This window comes from Hippoglossus hippoglossus, chromosome 18 (assembly GCF_009819705.1).
Source record: "Hippoglossus hippoglossus isolate fHipHip1 chromosome 18, fHipHip1.pri, whole genome shotgun sequence".
In the NCBI taxonomy this organism is placed as follows: Eukaryota; Metazoa; Chordata; class Actinopteri; order Pleuronectiformes; family Pleuronectidae; genus Hippoglossus; species Hippoglossus hippoglossus.
In genome coordinates this window covers 6,397,282-6,412,709 of record NC_047168.1, presented here as the reverse complement: position 1 = coordinate 6,412,709, position 15,428 = coordinate 6,397,282, and the positions used below count along the sequence as shown (strand labels likewise).

Here is a 15,428-nt window from a genome sequence, read left to right as displayed (position 1 = left end):
TGTAGTCTAGCTGCTTTAGGTCTCGCAGTAGAGACAATTTCAAGGTGTGTTAGCCCATAGTGTTTTATAATACAAATACTAAGTCAATTGTACTTTCAGATCCACAGACCAGTCTCGGGGCAATTCACGCAAGACTGCTAAGGTGATGTAACCAGTTTCTGATGCCAACGGGAAGGGTGTGACTTTCTGTGTAATGACCTTTATCCAGGCATCATTTTGAGATGTTGATAGAGAGTTGAGCTGTTACAATCTGGTACACACAAATGTGGCAGGACTTGGCAGTGAATTCAATGGAACATGATGCTTAATGACTAAAACTGGAACCCTGCTTCATTTTCAATGAGTTCCATAAAAAGACTCAAATATGCTATGACTTTACTCCTCTGTCTGAAATGACGGGTTAGGGTTAGTAGCTCTGTAGCTCTTTTGAAGGTTCCATTATTAACATTTACCATCACTGACACAATATGTCATTACAATAGACAATGCTATAATTAAATGCTTTTATTTAGTTATTATGATCTGCATTTGCATTAAATACTCAAACATTAAAGAATAAAAGGTGATTATTTTCACATTTTGGTTAAAAAGTAATAGGTCAGTAGCTGTTTGTTGTGTACAGCTTCGTTTGTCATTTGTCTAGTATATGCACTGATGCTTTTACACCACAGAAGTTCATAACTCATAAAAATATTTTATAGTTGACGGAGTAACAATAAGTCTATTTTACATGTTCTTATGGATGTTAGTGTATTTAACTAAGAGTCCTTGGAGAATGCCTATCAGATCCCGTCACATAAGGAAAACATTTGGGCCAAAGTCAACTTTTGACAGTAAATAAATCTTTAAATGGTTTATATGCAATTGGAAAGTAAAATTGTGTGTGCCTCTCTTTGCTGTCTTGTAACACAAAAACAATGAATACATTTATTCAGCCTAGAGAGAACATAAATTTAAATGGAGATTTAACAAAACCATAGTCGAGTTCACAAAGTAAAGAGAATGTGGCCCCCTGGCCCAGACCACCTCCTAATTTTATCTGATCTCAGGACTATCACACATCATGAGTCAAAATTGATTGCTTGACCATAACACAGGGGGAACGGAAATGTACTAGTTTGGTAAAGAATCAGTTGCTTTCTACAAAATTCCTTATTCATTTTATTCGGATATATTTTTCTAGTCTTACTATAAAGTCCTCATGTTCTCTTCTGCATGTGTTTTCTAGGTTCAAACTGAATTTCTGGGATGTAGGAGGTCAGAAGTCGCTGCGTTCCTACTGGAGGAACTACTTTGAGAGCACAGACGGGCTGCTGTGGGTGGTGGACAGTGCAGACAGACTCAGACTGCAGGACTGCGGACAGGAGCTCAGTAAACTGCGAAAGGAAGAGGTGAAGTAAATAATACTGGTGCTACAAGAGGGTATTTGCCGAAGTTGAAAAACCTAACAAGGCACTGAAGACTGGTCCCATAAAAGCCCCGTACAAGGAATAACAATGTCTTAAAGTTTTCTAACCTACATCTACAAAATTGTACAAAAAAAAAGAAATGGATAATGTGTCCATCAATTTCTCCCCATTATCTGGGTCCAGGTATGAACAAATGAAAAGCCCTTCACTCTCATATATATATTATATTGTTTCCTGCAAGTCTCAACCGCTATGATCAAGACTCTGTTGAAGGAAGCTTATGGGGTTCAGGGGTTATTTATTTTTAATAATCTACACAGAGGTATCACTGTAATATATGTCAAGCTTGCAGTATCTTCGTATTGGGTTTATGAAAACATGAAACTGGTGGAGACTGGTTAGCTGTGTGCATACCAACAAGGTAAAACATCTCCTTCAATATGACACCGAATGCTCTGACATCTTTACTCTATTAGCAGATCGTTAATGGTTTCTCATTAGTCTGTTTTCTGAAAGTGTCTGAAGCAGTGCACACTCAGACACCAGTGCGAAATCCCAGTCTTGTTATTTTCAAGTTAAGGAGGATCAAGCTGCTCTTCTTTGCATTTTAAAATGTCTGATAGTGTTCTCGTCCTTTTTTCTTTTCCTCCCTGCAGAGGTTAGCTGGTGCAACACTGCTGATATTTGCCAACAAACAGAATTTACCTGGAGCTCTGACTAAAGAGGCGATTCAAGAGGTGAAATTTACCCTCACATTGAAAAGATCCCTTACTGTGTTTCACTTGTGTAACTCTTTACAGTCTTATTAGTGCTGTTTCTTTGTCATATTACACTTAATTTGTCGAGAAGTAGCGCATCAGAATCTACGTTGTCACTTTGTTCCTGCAGGCTCTGGACGAGATTAAAAGCCATCACTGGTGCATCGTTAGTTGCAGCGCTGTGACAGGAGAGAACCTGTTAACTGGAGTGGACTGGCTGTTAGACGATATCGCCGCAAGGATCTTCACTGCCGACTAATGTGTTTATAAACCAGGGACACAAGTAAAACACAGTGGCCTCCTGCGTTCGGTGATGTCTGACATGACTCCAGACTCAAATTGAACAAATGATCTAGATATACAGACACCTGGAGGAAATGTATTATATAATTTAAGCAATGTAATGACACTTTTATACTAAGTTGGTGCCTCACATGTTATCTACACAATAAAAGGTAACTCATGCACTGTACAGCTCAGTCTTTTTTTTTGAGAGTCTGTTTCAAGGAGTCATCCTCTTTAATGACACTTCACTGCTACCTCAGTGTCGTCTTCACTGTTTAACTCATGCTGTTTGTGTAGCTGCTTGTAACCACAACCAACATCCCATGAGAACAGGTCTACATTTCACTTTGACCATTTGTTCATAAAATTAATCACATTCGGTCCAAATCAGCTCAACATTTAACACTGGCTTCTCATGAGATGTTTCAATACACCTGGACAGACTGAATATCTGATATGAAAGCTCCTGATGAATCCATGTAACAGCTGCTGGGTTTTTGTTGGCTTATAGTTACATTTCAGACCCATGTCAAGTTTGACGGATGTGATTAGACCCAGAAGTACATTCACGTCATAATTTAAAGTCAAGTAGCCAAATAGAGGTATAACCCTCAGTTATAAATTTCAAACTAGGCAGTGACAGTAGGCATCATTAGCATTCAGCAATGAAGTCTTTGTTTTTTACAGCGAGCTGATCCTTGCGTCTTTAAAGAACAATGAAGATATTACAAAGTAAGACTACCACCAAACCTATAACTAATATTTGAATACAAGATTTAAATTAATGAATGTTTAACACCTCAGACAACTGGAGCTCAAATTCAATTCTAGTTCCCTCCTCTAAGGCCAGGCCGATGGAGGTGCAACATAAAGCTCCGCCTTTTTCTGAAACAATACACGCTTCAACATCAGACCATTTAATTTCTCCCAAATTAAAAACAAAAGCAAGACTTAGTTTGAGTAACTTTAATGGGAAGTGCTGGATTTTACAATACACATTTTACATGAATACAATTCTGAGCTGTAGAGGACTTTTTATAACTGCAGAGACTTTGAAGGCAGAACACATGGCAGATCCTTCCAGGCCCAGGTTCAGTCCAGACTCTGCAAAATAAGCAAAAACTTAGAAATTGACACAAAAAAAAACAAAACAACCTCTTAATGTTCAATGCTGTTTAAAGCTTTGATCAGAGAAACCAATCAGTCATGAATTTTCAGACTGGGGCGGTAACAAAAACTCATCATTTCAAAAGCATCTCACTTTTTCCAAAGCTCAATTCTTACCAGATATTCCACAGTAATCAGGACATCAATCCAAAGATGAGGCCGTAGAAGTCAAGTGACCTGAAACATCAAAGTCATACATTCATCAATACAGGCCGATGCAATCACGGTACACTAATTAAAATGGTCAGGAATAAGTCAATTTGGTAAGTAGCAGAAAAGTTGGAAATTGTGCACACCATAACTTAGACATTAGCATTTATCTACTTTTCATAGTTATTGCAGAAATAAAGCCCCTTTTCCGGCTAGTGATTGAGTATTATGAAATCCTAAATATGCTTTAATTGTTTGCTATTTTATTGGTTAAGATGGCTCGTACTAATATTGCCCACACATTACACTTTGTCTAAATGCTATTATTACTAAATGGGGCCCCCATGTGGTTAAAATCATTCAAACTATAATTCAGCAAGGATTAATAGTTGCGGTACAGTTCACAATACATGCATCATAAGTGCATTTTTCTGGGATGTGATCAGAGGCGATAGTTCAGTCATGCCCTCACAGCCTGCTCTCCCCCTCCCATCAGAACTCCAGCAGATCACCTTACACCTGAGGGTAATCAGGGTCCTCAGTGCCGTACTGGGTCAACAGGGAGGAGGAGGGTGTGACTGGAGGAGTAAGGGATGAAAAAGGAGAAACCCCTTGACTGCGTTTCAAGTCATCAGCAACACAATCCCAGAAATGGCAGTGATAAAAGGGATGGGTACCGAACCACAAGGCAGACTTTGGTGCAAGTGCTTTGTGCCAAATAGATTTAATGTTTACAGGCAACAACCCACAGCCAGTTAACATTACATTCAGACCTTGTTACACACGTTAGCTACCTCGAGTAGACTCAAAGTAACGGGAGCTCAGTTGCAAGTTATTCCCACAGCAGGACCTGGAGCATGTACGTGATTTTTTAAAAATGTTTAAACACAATTCCATGTAAAGGAAATGCGACACACTTAATGAAGCAACTGACTACAGATACATTATAAAACAGAGGGAAGCACCGTGTTTACAGCTATTGGTCACTTTAAAATGTTAACGTCCAATATGCCTCGCAACAAAAATGCTCCTTGAATGCAACGTCATTTATGCTTTTTTCACACATCTGTTATGCACCAGAGCCATATTGATTCGGCACAAGCATCGTGAAAACGATACCCAACCCTAGAGATGTACTGGCTCATTTACCTGCAGCACAGTCAGACACCTGTGGCCGACACTGGAAAGTGAAACAGCATCTCCAAACCTGCAACAAGAGACAGGGGTTCATCAGTCCACCTTTATTTGTTTAAATGATAAGATATTATATTTCTCAACTTTTGATCAGAGAAAACCAATCAGTCATGAATTATCAGACTGGGGCGGTAACAGAAACTCATCACCTCTACTCATCATAAGTGACAGCACAGATGACACTTACTTCTGGGACAGGTTTAGTCATCACTCAGATCTGTTCCGTGGTGGCTTCATCCTAAAATATGAAATAAATATTAAGAATCTAATTATCTGCTTACATCCCAACTTCACACCAAAATGATTCGTCACTAGATTAAGGCAGTTTCCAGTCAGACTGTTGGAACCCCAACGGGTCTTCCCCTTATTGCCAAGGCAACACCAGTGGGTCCACCCTTTCAGGTTCTGGCGTCGACAAGGCGTAAGACGTGTGCGGGTGTCATCACATAGGAAACCGCGTGCAACACTTGACTGATAGTATCTTGAATTTACGATTAAGATTGTTTTCAGAGGTTGCAGCCGTTGAGGCTCACAGCAAATAAAAACGATTTTAATATTTCAACCTAAAAATGTGATTAATGATTACAATCATGTCTGTTGTCATTCCTCTTCTGTTGTATCCATTTAAGGTCTGAGTGTTTAATATTTAATAGCCACCTTAGTATTTGACTGACACACAAAAGTGAACCTGCCTTTTCACACTTTTCAGAGGACAGACTCACCTGGCTCAATGAGGGAACTTTCTTCATCAGAACCTGTAACAGACAGACAACATGTCTAAGGTCGAGGAACAGATTTGTGATGTTTTACGCTGCAAAACATTGACCTTCATAAGTGTCAGATATTCCATTTCTCAACAGCAGTTCAGACGAACGAGATTCCAAATGTATCTCATCATTTTCAATCGGTCTGGGACCAAGTCCATTATGTATAGATTCTATAGTGATGACCTAACATCTTACCGTCAATGGGAACACACCAATCTTGATGCTGAAGCGTCAAAGAATCATCTGTTGATGCAAGACAACGTTCAATTACAAGAGTCTAAAGGAAAATCACATTGCTTTGATTTAAAGTTACAGACTGCATGTAGACTGTTTATATCCATTAGTCAAATCATGTTGCAGAATTCAAAGCAACGAAGTCACGACAGAAAAGTTTTAAGAAGATGCAGTTTCTCAGTTGTTCGTGTCGTTTCACATTGGTTCAAAGTGAGCTAAGTTCATCATCATTGGAACTGCATCATCTTCATAGTAAGGGGCAGGGGACAGAAAAATACACACCGAAAGACTTCATTGCGACTCCTCTCCACGTTTCCAATCCAAGGTTTTTCTGCAAGAGAACGTTGCTCTAAGTAGAGGTCAACTGTGAAAAAGTACAACATTAGATTTAAAGGTTTAATAAGGGCTTTGGTGATAAAATTGCCATGAGACATTAGTCGTCCACGTGTTTGATTTAATGTTGTCATCCTTGCAAACATTCAGAGATGCCTTTCCATTGATTGAGTTTGTGTATGATCAAGTACAAAACCAACAGCTATGGTGACACCTCATGGAACTATAATTAGTAGTTTCAGGTGACTAACTTTGACATTCACATTAATGTGTGGTGAAATTGATCCATCCCTCTCAAACACTGTAGGTAACATGGGTTCAAATTAGGAATAATTGCATTACTGGGACACTTGGGAGTAAATGTGATTTGAGTTCTAAATTTTAAGTTTCATGGGAAAGGCATTTCTGATCACTAAAGAAAAGTAAAGGACTCACATGATGAGGCGCTGAAGGAGCATCCTTCCTCAGTTAGATCACACACCTGTTGATCCAGAAAACACCGGTCAGTACACTGCATGCTAAAGAATTCAACATTGTTCTAAATAAACTCAGGGTAATCAGATTATAAGATGGCATCACTTTAAATCAGGCATATGCTTGTCTTTAGTTATAATCATCATGTTTAAAACACAACAGCTCTGATCACTTGTAATTAAATAGTAAATAAATTCTCACCCCAATGGGCTTTCCAGCTGCTACGAAGACTTAGCCGGCCAACCTGCAAAGAAAAATCAGGGTTAGACATAAATGGAACTACATCTGCAATTTAATTTTAATATTTAGCAAAACCTTATAAGAAACATGCACCTCTGTCAGAAAACAATGTGGTTGCCTAAATACTTTAATAATTTGCCTCCTCAGGGGGACAAAGCTAACACCTCATGGTCTCTTTGAGCACATGTTTTTTTTTTTACAAGTTCTCTACAGGTCTCATTGAGATCCATTTTGACCAAACAATAGCCACAGCTGCATGGTGGAGCCCATGTGCTGCTCAGAATCTGGTAAAGGGGTTTCTTCAAGGCTGATTCAGTAAGAGAGAGTTCTGGTATCATCACAGCAGCACACGGGGCTCCTGAACAACAGTACTATACAAGTGGTTCAAGTCATGGGGACTGAATTTACCCTGGATGGGTCCCGCATGGAGTCTTGCCACAGTCTCCTGCCACCTGATGATTGGAGAAAACAATGAGCATTTCATGGGATAAAGGCTTACACGTGCACAGTTCAACACAGCAGCTTCATGCTCCTCAGTATTTTAAGATGAGTTTCCTCAAACAGATTCAGTGAGAGAGTTCAAATAAGTCATCACTGTAGCATGAGGCTCCAATGATAAGCCACGACATTCAGTTAACTTTATTAGCAGCCAGACATGAACAATCCAATTTGAACTAAAAGATAGTAGTCACCTGTGCAGCAAACACTTCCTGGTTCTTTCTCCATCTGGAAAAGACAAAATGAAAAAAAGAGAAACGTTAACGTGGGTGTGGGCACATCTTCTGTGGGCGGCCAACACGTGACCGCGGCGTGCAACGTGTTCAGGCCCACGCGAGTTGGCAACTTGTTTTTTTTTTTAAAAAGAACAGAGGCGTCTCACATCAGAAATATAAAAGTACAATCACAGTCAATCAGTTCAGGTCTGTGAAAGGTATCATCATTGAGAGACACTGCCAACTATCAGGCCACACGTGCAGCGGCCATTACACAATAATCGCTTTATATAGTTGTACAACAAATGCCACATAATGCATGTAGAAAACATGTCGCAGTTTGTGCAAATAAAGTTTTTCACACGATGCAAGATGTTTAAGGGATGGATGGTAAAGGATTGAGATGCTGCACCTAACTCAAGTCAAGCTAGCACGTTGAGTTGCTAACTAACACACCAAAAAAGCAGCTTTTAAATAGGTCATAAACAGTAGCTACAAGTTCTGTATTGATTACAGAACACATCATCAAAAGTACAGGTTCTATCTAACAAGTCAAATCTTACAATAGAATGAGGCGGAGCAGGGAAGAGAGCGAAGTCTTACCTCGACCAGAGGAGAGAAGGAAGTGAAAGATGGAACCGGTCCGTCTTCGTTTTATCCCCGGCCGGACGGACTCCTCCCATCCGGTTAACCGGAGACAAACCCAGGCGGATTATCCCCCCAGCTCCAAGAAATTTAGGATAAATTCAACAAAACAAAAAGAAAACTCTTTTGTGTGTTTTAAACTCACTGTTTTCAGAACAAAAAGAAAAATCGTAGTAAAGATACAGTTTGCCGAAAGCGTAAAAAAACCCTGTTCTGCGTCATTTCCGTTTAGAAAAAGTAATCTTATTCACATCCACAAGATGGCAGCCTTAGTGTAATACTAATATATTTATAGCAGCACTAAAAGGTTTTATATCCTGCTACATTTATACACCATAAAATTATCTCAGGTTAAACAACGGCTCATTTTGTGGAAAATATTATCTTGGATGATATTTGCATGAAAAACACCACTTTTACTTTATTTTGCTGCTACACAAGTGAATGCTCAGTATTTTTGAAAGAAACAAGCCAAAAATTGTGTAGAAATACAGCAGCACATCCACACGCATTCTGTTATTGTATAGTATTATTGTTAGTGTATTTATCTTATTTAATTATCTGTCTTTATTGCTTCTTCTTTATCACCTATTCAACAACCCATATTTATTTATTTTACAAACACGTGAATTTTGACAGTGGATTTCTGGGCATTCACTTTCTGAGAGTCTGCTGTGAGTTCAGTGGATTCAAGTCACATCTTCGTGTGACTTTTGATGCTGTTCATAGTTCCATGGCAACTGTTGCCATGGTGTTGCGTTATGATGGCGTGAAGATGTGTGTGCGTGTGAAGCCTCATTCATTATGATTCATCCATAGAATCGTAGCTGTGACATCAAACGCAGGCTGCTCAGTTTATCGTGTCACGTTTACTATTAAAATGAAAATACAACCAGTAGAATAAATTCAGTCTTTATTTGATTAGGATACAAAATAAAATATATTATATAAAAATTAACACATTTTTTTAGAACAGTCATTAAAATATGATAAATTATCTCCTGTGACCTTTTCTGTTTATTTTTCAGGGAAGACTAAGTACACTTGAGGCAATATTAAAAAAACAAATACATAGTAGTTAGCAGGAAATTAAAGCAGGTCTATTGTAAACATGATTGTTTTTACATTAAGGGTCAGTCATTAAATCTTCTTAAATACTGTTTGACATGTAGGTTGGGGTGGTTTTCAAATCAGGGCACTTTTTTAAAAGAGAAAAACATGGTGCACAGCTTCAAACAAACAATCAAAAGGCAGTGGATGCTGTTGCTGTGTTCAGTAAAGGCTCATACCCCGGCTAAGTTATCTTTCTCTTTCTCCCTCAAACACACCCATGCAAACACTCTTCTGTCTTGTTCCATCAGGTTAAATAACCCTCACCAGAACACACACTGGGATAAACTTTACCTCACGAGGAAGTCAAACACTGTCAACCTGACATTGCTTGTGAATTTCTAACACACATATATATATATATAAATGGAGGAAAACCTGTGTTAAAATGGGTTAGAGTTGATGAAAAGCTTCAATTTCCACACAAATATTCACAAACAAATTGGTGTTTTAATGCTGGCTGGCAGCATTTGTATGTTTGTTCTCCTTTCTGATGATTGATTAGCTGCCTGACAGCAATAAATGGAGCTGATTAGAAATGTGAACTTAAGTCCACTGATCAGTCACCGCTACTCTAGAACGTTTCCATTCCCTTTGCTTACACATCAACATTTCTCTAGTTTCATAGTGCTAAAACAAAGGAAGCAGAGATTATTTGTACTCCAAGTTCTTAGTAGTGGACTGGATCAAAGACGTTAAGACATTCGGAGCAAAATCAGAAATCAGCAACGTAGAACAAGGGAACCAGACACAGCTGAACTCAGTCACATAAAGACTTTAAAATTCAAACCAGTCCCACAGACTTCAATGTAAAATCAACCATCTGGCTCCTTCAGCTCCTACAGTAAAACCGTACATACGCAGTTTGTGTGCAAAGTAATTACCCCCATCCGATGAAAAGGCAGTTAACTTTATGTTGAGTAATTAAGACTCAGTAACTACCATAAATAATTAAATATTTTTGAGGCCTAATGCAGGACTCAAACACATCTTGTGGCTATTAAAGTCCCGTCTGATGGCACAGTCATAAAAAACAAGGTTGTCCATCACATATTCAGTGTAATCATGATAGAAATTGTTAATCGTCCATGTCAGGCTCCAGAACTACTGGAATTCAGCCAACACGGAGTTGTGCTGCCTTGTCTTTAATGAAGGCGAAGGTGGCGAGGATGACGTCACAGGTGTGAGCGTGACGCTGTACAGGTTGGTGATGAAAGCCTCCCAGCCACGGCGAAACGCCCGGTCCAAGGCCTGATGGGAAGAGGAGGGTGAAGGTTAACAAGGTCAGGAATACAGCGATAAGGTTGACCTCGAAAGGATCGCTGTGTGAGAATGAAAAGTGTGAGCAAATAATCTCTTGAGCATGTTGTGTTGTACGACTACTCGGCGAATGTGAGGGAAACAAACGAGTCTGCAATGCTAAGTTGTATTGATTTCAGCAGTGACACAAAGTAAAACTGAGGAGGAGGAGGGCAACAGTTCTGCAGGTATTTGGCGTAAACCTTTGTTAAATCTTACTGATGGTGCTAAAAGTTAGGAGGTATCCACAGACTGTATGTAAAGATGGACGAAATGACAGCTCCCCAAAGTGAAGCCAAAGCATCTATATTGCCCCCCTGGTGGCTGGCTGAGGTACAGGTCATTAATCCAGCTTCCTCAATGTTGGTGGATTTTTGTTCCCCTCAATGATACTCAACCAACACTTAATGAAGAGGATGCTTGGTTGTCATTATATCCTTATCACACTCGCCCTCATACACAGAAACTTCTGTTCAGAGGAGAAACTCGCTGGAGGTCAGGCTCTGAGGCCCGAGGGTGGAGCTGATTGGTTAAGAGCAGTGGAATGTTTTGGTGGTGTGGGTTTAGTAGGCGGGCCGCCGCCGCCGTACTTCGTTCCACTGATCAAAAGACGTGACACGGGAGGCACAGGAATGTCACCTCTGTGCTTGTGCTTCCACGGGAGCGGAAAATCTTTAGGAGCGTGAGTCAGGTGAAGGTACAGAGTGCACATGTACACCACTTTATACTGCTTTACACGTGTAAATTAATGAAACCTCTGCTCCTGCTTCATTTGCTTTTCATGTCAATAAACGTGACGTAAAGGAAAACTCCTGTTGGGGGAAGTTACTTAATATGTTGGTGACATGCACTAGTGGCTGCTGTACTTTGACCCCAGTGGCAGTCTGTTATTAAGGTGATATGATGGTTTCCCTGGTGATTAATAGCCCATTATGCAGAGTGTGGAGGAGAGAACTTTACCCTCTGTTCCACAACCTTTGAGGACTTATGTAACGTTCAGGGGATTAAAGTTTAACCAGATGGGGGAGGCTTAACATGGAATTTATGTAAATGTAGATAAAGCAGAAGTTAATGGGAGGGAAAACAAATAGAAGCAATACAAGAGTCCCTTTTTCTCTGTTCTCTCTCACCTTTCGATAATTCCTCATCGTGGTCCTCTTCACCACCTTCATCCCCTCTTCTTGCTCTATCTTCATCCTCCTCTCTTCATCTCCCTCCTCCTCTCTCCCCCTCTTCTTGTCTCTGATGAGGACCTGGTCGTCCTCGTCATCCCGTGCCGGGAAGTGGACGATTGTGGGCTCCTTCCCTCTTCCTGCATTCTCATTTTCTTCCTCCGTCTTCTTCAGCTTCTCCATCTCCACCTCAATCATCACCCTGGTGCCCTCCAGGACGTGGGGGTCAGCCGGGCTCTCCGTGGCCAGGCCGGGCCTCTCGTCTTGGGCCACGTCCTCGTCGGTTCTCCCTTCCTTCTGCTTCCTCCTGGAGCTTCTCCTCCACCTGCTGCTGAGGCGGCTGGGTTTCCTGTGCAGTAGAGTCTCACCATCGTCCTCCACCATGCCTTCATCGAAGTCAAATGCTTCAGCCTCTTCCCTCTCATCTGCCCCAGAGTTGTGCACCACACTTGGGGCCGGGGTACTCATGGATTTCCCTTCTCTGCTGCTGTCTTCCACCCCATTCCCCCTCTCCTCTGCTTCACTTCCCCTCACCTCCTCCCCTTCTACAGTGGTCTCAGGCTCATCAAGGCGACCGTAGAAGCCGCCGGATTTGTCAAGAAACTTCGGGGCGCGAATGGAGCTCCTGGTTGAGCTTTTCCTGGAGTTCTTGCCGATTGTCATCTTTTCTCTTTCGGTCTTGTTTCTCTTTCGCCTCTTGTGTCCTCTGTTGCACTCTTACCTCTCACACACTTCTTTTCCCCTCTTTTTTTTTGGGGTTACCTCTGCAAAAGAACAGAGATTAGTTTAATACCATTACATAACCTGGCTTTAAACCTCGCTCTTTGGGCCTCCGTCTTTCACACTCACAATCTTAATCATTTAATAGCAGCTATGAGAGAATTTCATGTGAAACAAAGTACAGGGAAGGTGATAGATGCATGAAATGAGAAATGTCATGAGTATAGGTCGGCATGTTTTATGTGGATCTGATTTTGTTGATGATCTGCTGTGATCACGGCTGATTTGCACCTGTAGTTCTACTATTGTTATGTGTGCGTGTTTGTGTTTGTGTGTGTGTGTGTGTTAGCCCAAAGGTCAGGGTCAACGTTGCGTTGCGTTGTGATGATAACTACATTTTAAAGATGAGAACAAAGTGTACAAGTGAAGATAAACACACACATGTGCACAAACACAAACTCAGACTTTGAATCTGATTTAACCAGTCGAACCCTGAACTGCAGCCAAAATCAACAATGACCATGTCGACTTGTTTGTTTTCTGAGATGGAGACAAACAGAATCCACTCAGTTCTACAAGAATGAGGAGGGGTCAAAATGCAAAAGTTGGTGGGGTCAATAACAAAAGAAAGAAGGAATGAAGAAAGAGAGACCAGCAGGAAACCAGATGATTTATCAGGAAAATCAGTAAAAAAAAAAGACAGAGAAAGAGAAGAAATAATCAAACAACCTGTTCATTATTCTAAGAATAATCAAGGCAGCTGTAAAGTGAATACTTCTTCATTTTCCCCAATAAAATTACTTCTAGACACATGTCGTCTACACAAGCAGTGAGCAAAATGAAGATTTCTCAGATAAAGAGAAGCACGTCTTACCTGATATCTTGCTGTTGTCTTCCCCACTGTGAGTGTGTGTGTGTGAGCACTGGTGAGCACTATAGCTCCTGTGTGGGTGACTGAGAGCTGGGAGCTCAGGATACTCCCCTAACACACAGCGTCACGAGTCAACCCTGCCCGAACCTGCACTCCTGTCGTCACCAGAGCGAAGGAACACACGCACACGCACACGCACACACACATTGAAAACTCTCACTAACGAGGACCTTTTGTCTTTCTCTCTCTTTTTGTCTTCCGACTCTTTCTGCTTAACCACGCATCCTTAAGCATACAATTACTTAAAGTTATGAAACCTATAACACCAATAAGAGATGAAGGGATAAATGTACTCCGGCCTACACACCCTTGCACACACACACACACACACACACGCAGGGGTTCTGCTCAAAAGGTTTAACTTCATACCACCCATACCACTGAGCAAACATCCTACTCTGATATCAGCAGCCATCAGTCATTAACCATGAACGTCCTCAACCTGCAGCGTACAGACCTGACTTTGCCTCCAACACACACATAGATGTTTTACATTCAGTGTTCCTAACGTCGTCTCCTTAATGAGCTTTAATATTTACAAGTGTTTTTATCCCAATTAGGAAATGTCATCAGACTTTCTTGAAATAGCACTTTTTATACAATCAAGATGTAACACATGTAATACACACACAAAAATGTAGTTAACATTAATAATTACATAATAGTTAGTATGTACAGTATATATCTCAGGTTCAAAATGGCTATTAGTAAAATAGGATCAACTGCTTTCTATTAATGTGTCTAAAACACAACGCTTTACTGATAAACAGGTATATGCTAATGAAAAGAATGTGTGTGGGTGTGTCGATAAAATGACCAAGTGCGGTTACTGAATGTTATCACAATGTTTGGATGTTAAACACTGTGTTTGGGTAGGTACGGGTGCAGTGTGTGTGTGTGTGTGTGTGTGTGTGTGTGTAATCATTTATGTAATCTCATCTGGCCCTTATCCAGCATAAACACTGACCTTGTCAGGACCAGTAGACTTCATTGGGACCAAAGACTTGTTCTAATGAGGGAACATTTCATTTATTTACGTTTAGGTGTAAGATTAGGTGTAAGATTTAAATTGTGTTACGGTTAGGGGTAAGGTATGATTTAGTTATGGTTACGGTTAGGGATAAGATTCTGGTTAGGCTGTCCACAATGAATGTAAGTCAATGAAAAGTCCAAATAGGAATAGTCACACTAATCTGAGTGTGTGTGTGTGTGTGTGCATAATTTCCATGCGAGTTATACTTAAGTCAGCTTGTGCACACACCTTGTACATGCACACACATACATACTGTGCAACTGTGAAGACACACCAACATTTGGACACAAACATACACATGAATGGAGTGTGATGTGTTTTTTATGGATGAAAGTATGACAGTGTAGGTGATGATAAAAGTTTAAGTTACAGACGGGAACTGAAGCAATAACTATTTAAGTCTAGTCCACAGGTGTGTGTGTGTGTGTGTATATAAATGCACTTGTACGTCTCCGAGTGAATCATCGTGGATCAAACTCTGGTGTCTGGCTCTCTGACTTCAGCTCTTAGTCACCCCCAGGTATACGTTCATCTTGCGAGGCCTGTGTGAGTGTGTGTTTTGTGATGAGGCAGACTCTCGCCTCCCTAACGCTCCCTATATGGTCAACGAGCGGGCCACTTCCCTGCAGAGAGGGCGTATCAGCTGCCAATCACACAGGCCTGTAAAAAAGCTCAGCTGTGTTGAGGTCGGAGAATCCCCCACCTGTGTGGGAAAAGCTGCCGACGGCGGTGGATGCTGGGAGCAGGTTGCCATGGTCACCGTCGAGCAGGGACATGTCATGCTCTCCGGGTTG

General features: G+C 40.8%; 1 protein-coding gene, 2 long non-coding RNA genes and 7 other non-coding genes across 10 annotated transcripts; all 10 read right to left on the bottom strand.

Annotated features, from left to right (window-relative positions):
- Window positions 1-3,108: 3,108 nt before the first annotated feature.
- On the bottom strand, window positions 3,109-6,278 carry LOC117752276. The gene is made up of 7 exons (XR_004612019.1): window positions 6,247-6,278; window positions 5,926-5,973; window positions 5,686-5,718; window positions 5,151-5,201; window positions 4,919-4,976; window positions 3,737-3,796; window positions 3,109-3,556 (listed from the first exon to the last, which is right to left on the bottom strand). It is a non-coding gene; the product is annotated as an uncharacterized LOC117752276 (long non-coding RNA).
- LOC117752316 lies at window positions 3,634-3,704 on the bottom strand. The gene has a single exon (XR_004612056.1). It is a non-coding gene; the product is annotated as a small nucleolar RNA SNORD31 (small nucleolar RNA).
- On the bottom strand, window positions 5,050-5,122 carry LOC117752318. The gene has a single exon (XR_004612058.1). It is a non-coding gene; the product is annotated as a small nucleolar RNA SNORD31 (small nucleolar RNA).
- LOC117752320 lies at window positions 5,291-5,414 on the bottom strand. The gene has a single exon (XR_004612060.1). It is a non-coding gene; the product is annotated as a small nucleolar RNA SNORD22 (small nucleolar RNA).
- On the bottom strand, window positions 5,796-5,865 carry LOC117752313. The gene has a single exon (XR_004612053.1). It is a non-coding gene; the product is annotated as a small nucleolar RNA SNORD30 (small nucleolar RNA).
- Window positions 6,137-6,200, bottom strand: LOC117752307. The gene has a single exon (XR_004612047.1). It is a non-coding gene; the product is annotated as a small nucleolar RNA SNORD29 (small nucleolar RNA).
- Window positions 6,279-6,732: 454 nt separating the features above from the next.
- On the bottom strand, window positions 6,733-8,370 carry LOC117752273. The gene is made up of 5 exons (XR_004612015.1): window positions 8,328-8,370; window positions 7,704-7,737; window positions 7,420-7,463; window positions 6,973-7,015; window positions 6,733-6,778 (listed from the first exon to the last, which is right to left on the bottom strand). It is a non-coding gene; the product is annotated as an uncharacterized LOC117752273 (long non-coding RNA).
- Window positions 6,852-6,922, bottom strand: LOC117752309. Its single transcript, XR_004612049.1, has one exon. It is a non-coding gene; the product is annotated as a small nucleolar RNA SNORD27 (small nucleolar RNA).
- Window positions 7,284-7,357, bottom strand: LOC117752311. Its single transcript, XR_004612051.1, has one exon. It is a non-coding gene; the product is annotated as a small nucleolar RNA SNORD26 (small nucleolar RNA).
- Window positions 8,371-9,269: 899 nt separating the features above from the next.
- sb:cb1058 lies at window positions 9,270-13,678 on the bottom strand. The gene is made up of 3 exons (XM_034569543.1): window positions 13,545-13,678; window positions 11,909-12,714; window positions 9,270-10,730 (listed from the first exon to the last, which is right to left on the bottom strand). Exons 2-3 carry the CDS (start codon window positions 12,611-12,613, stop codon window positions 10,584-10,586), a joined length of 852 nt encoding a protein of 283 aa, XP_034425434.1. The 5' UTR covers window positions 12,614-12,714; window positions 13,545-13,678; the 3' UTR covers window positions 9,270-10,583.
- Window positions 13,679-15,428: the final 1,750 nt, after the last annotated feature.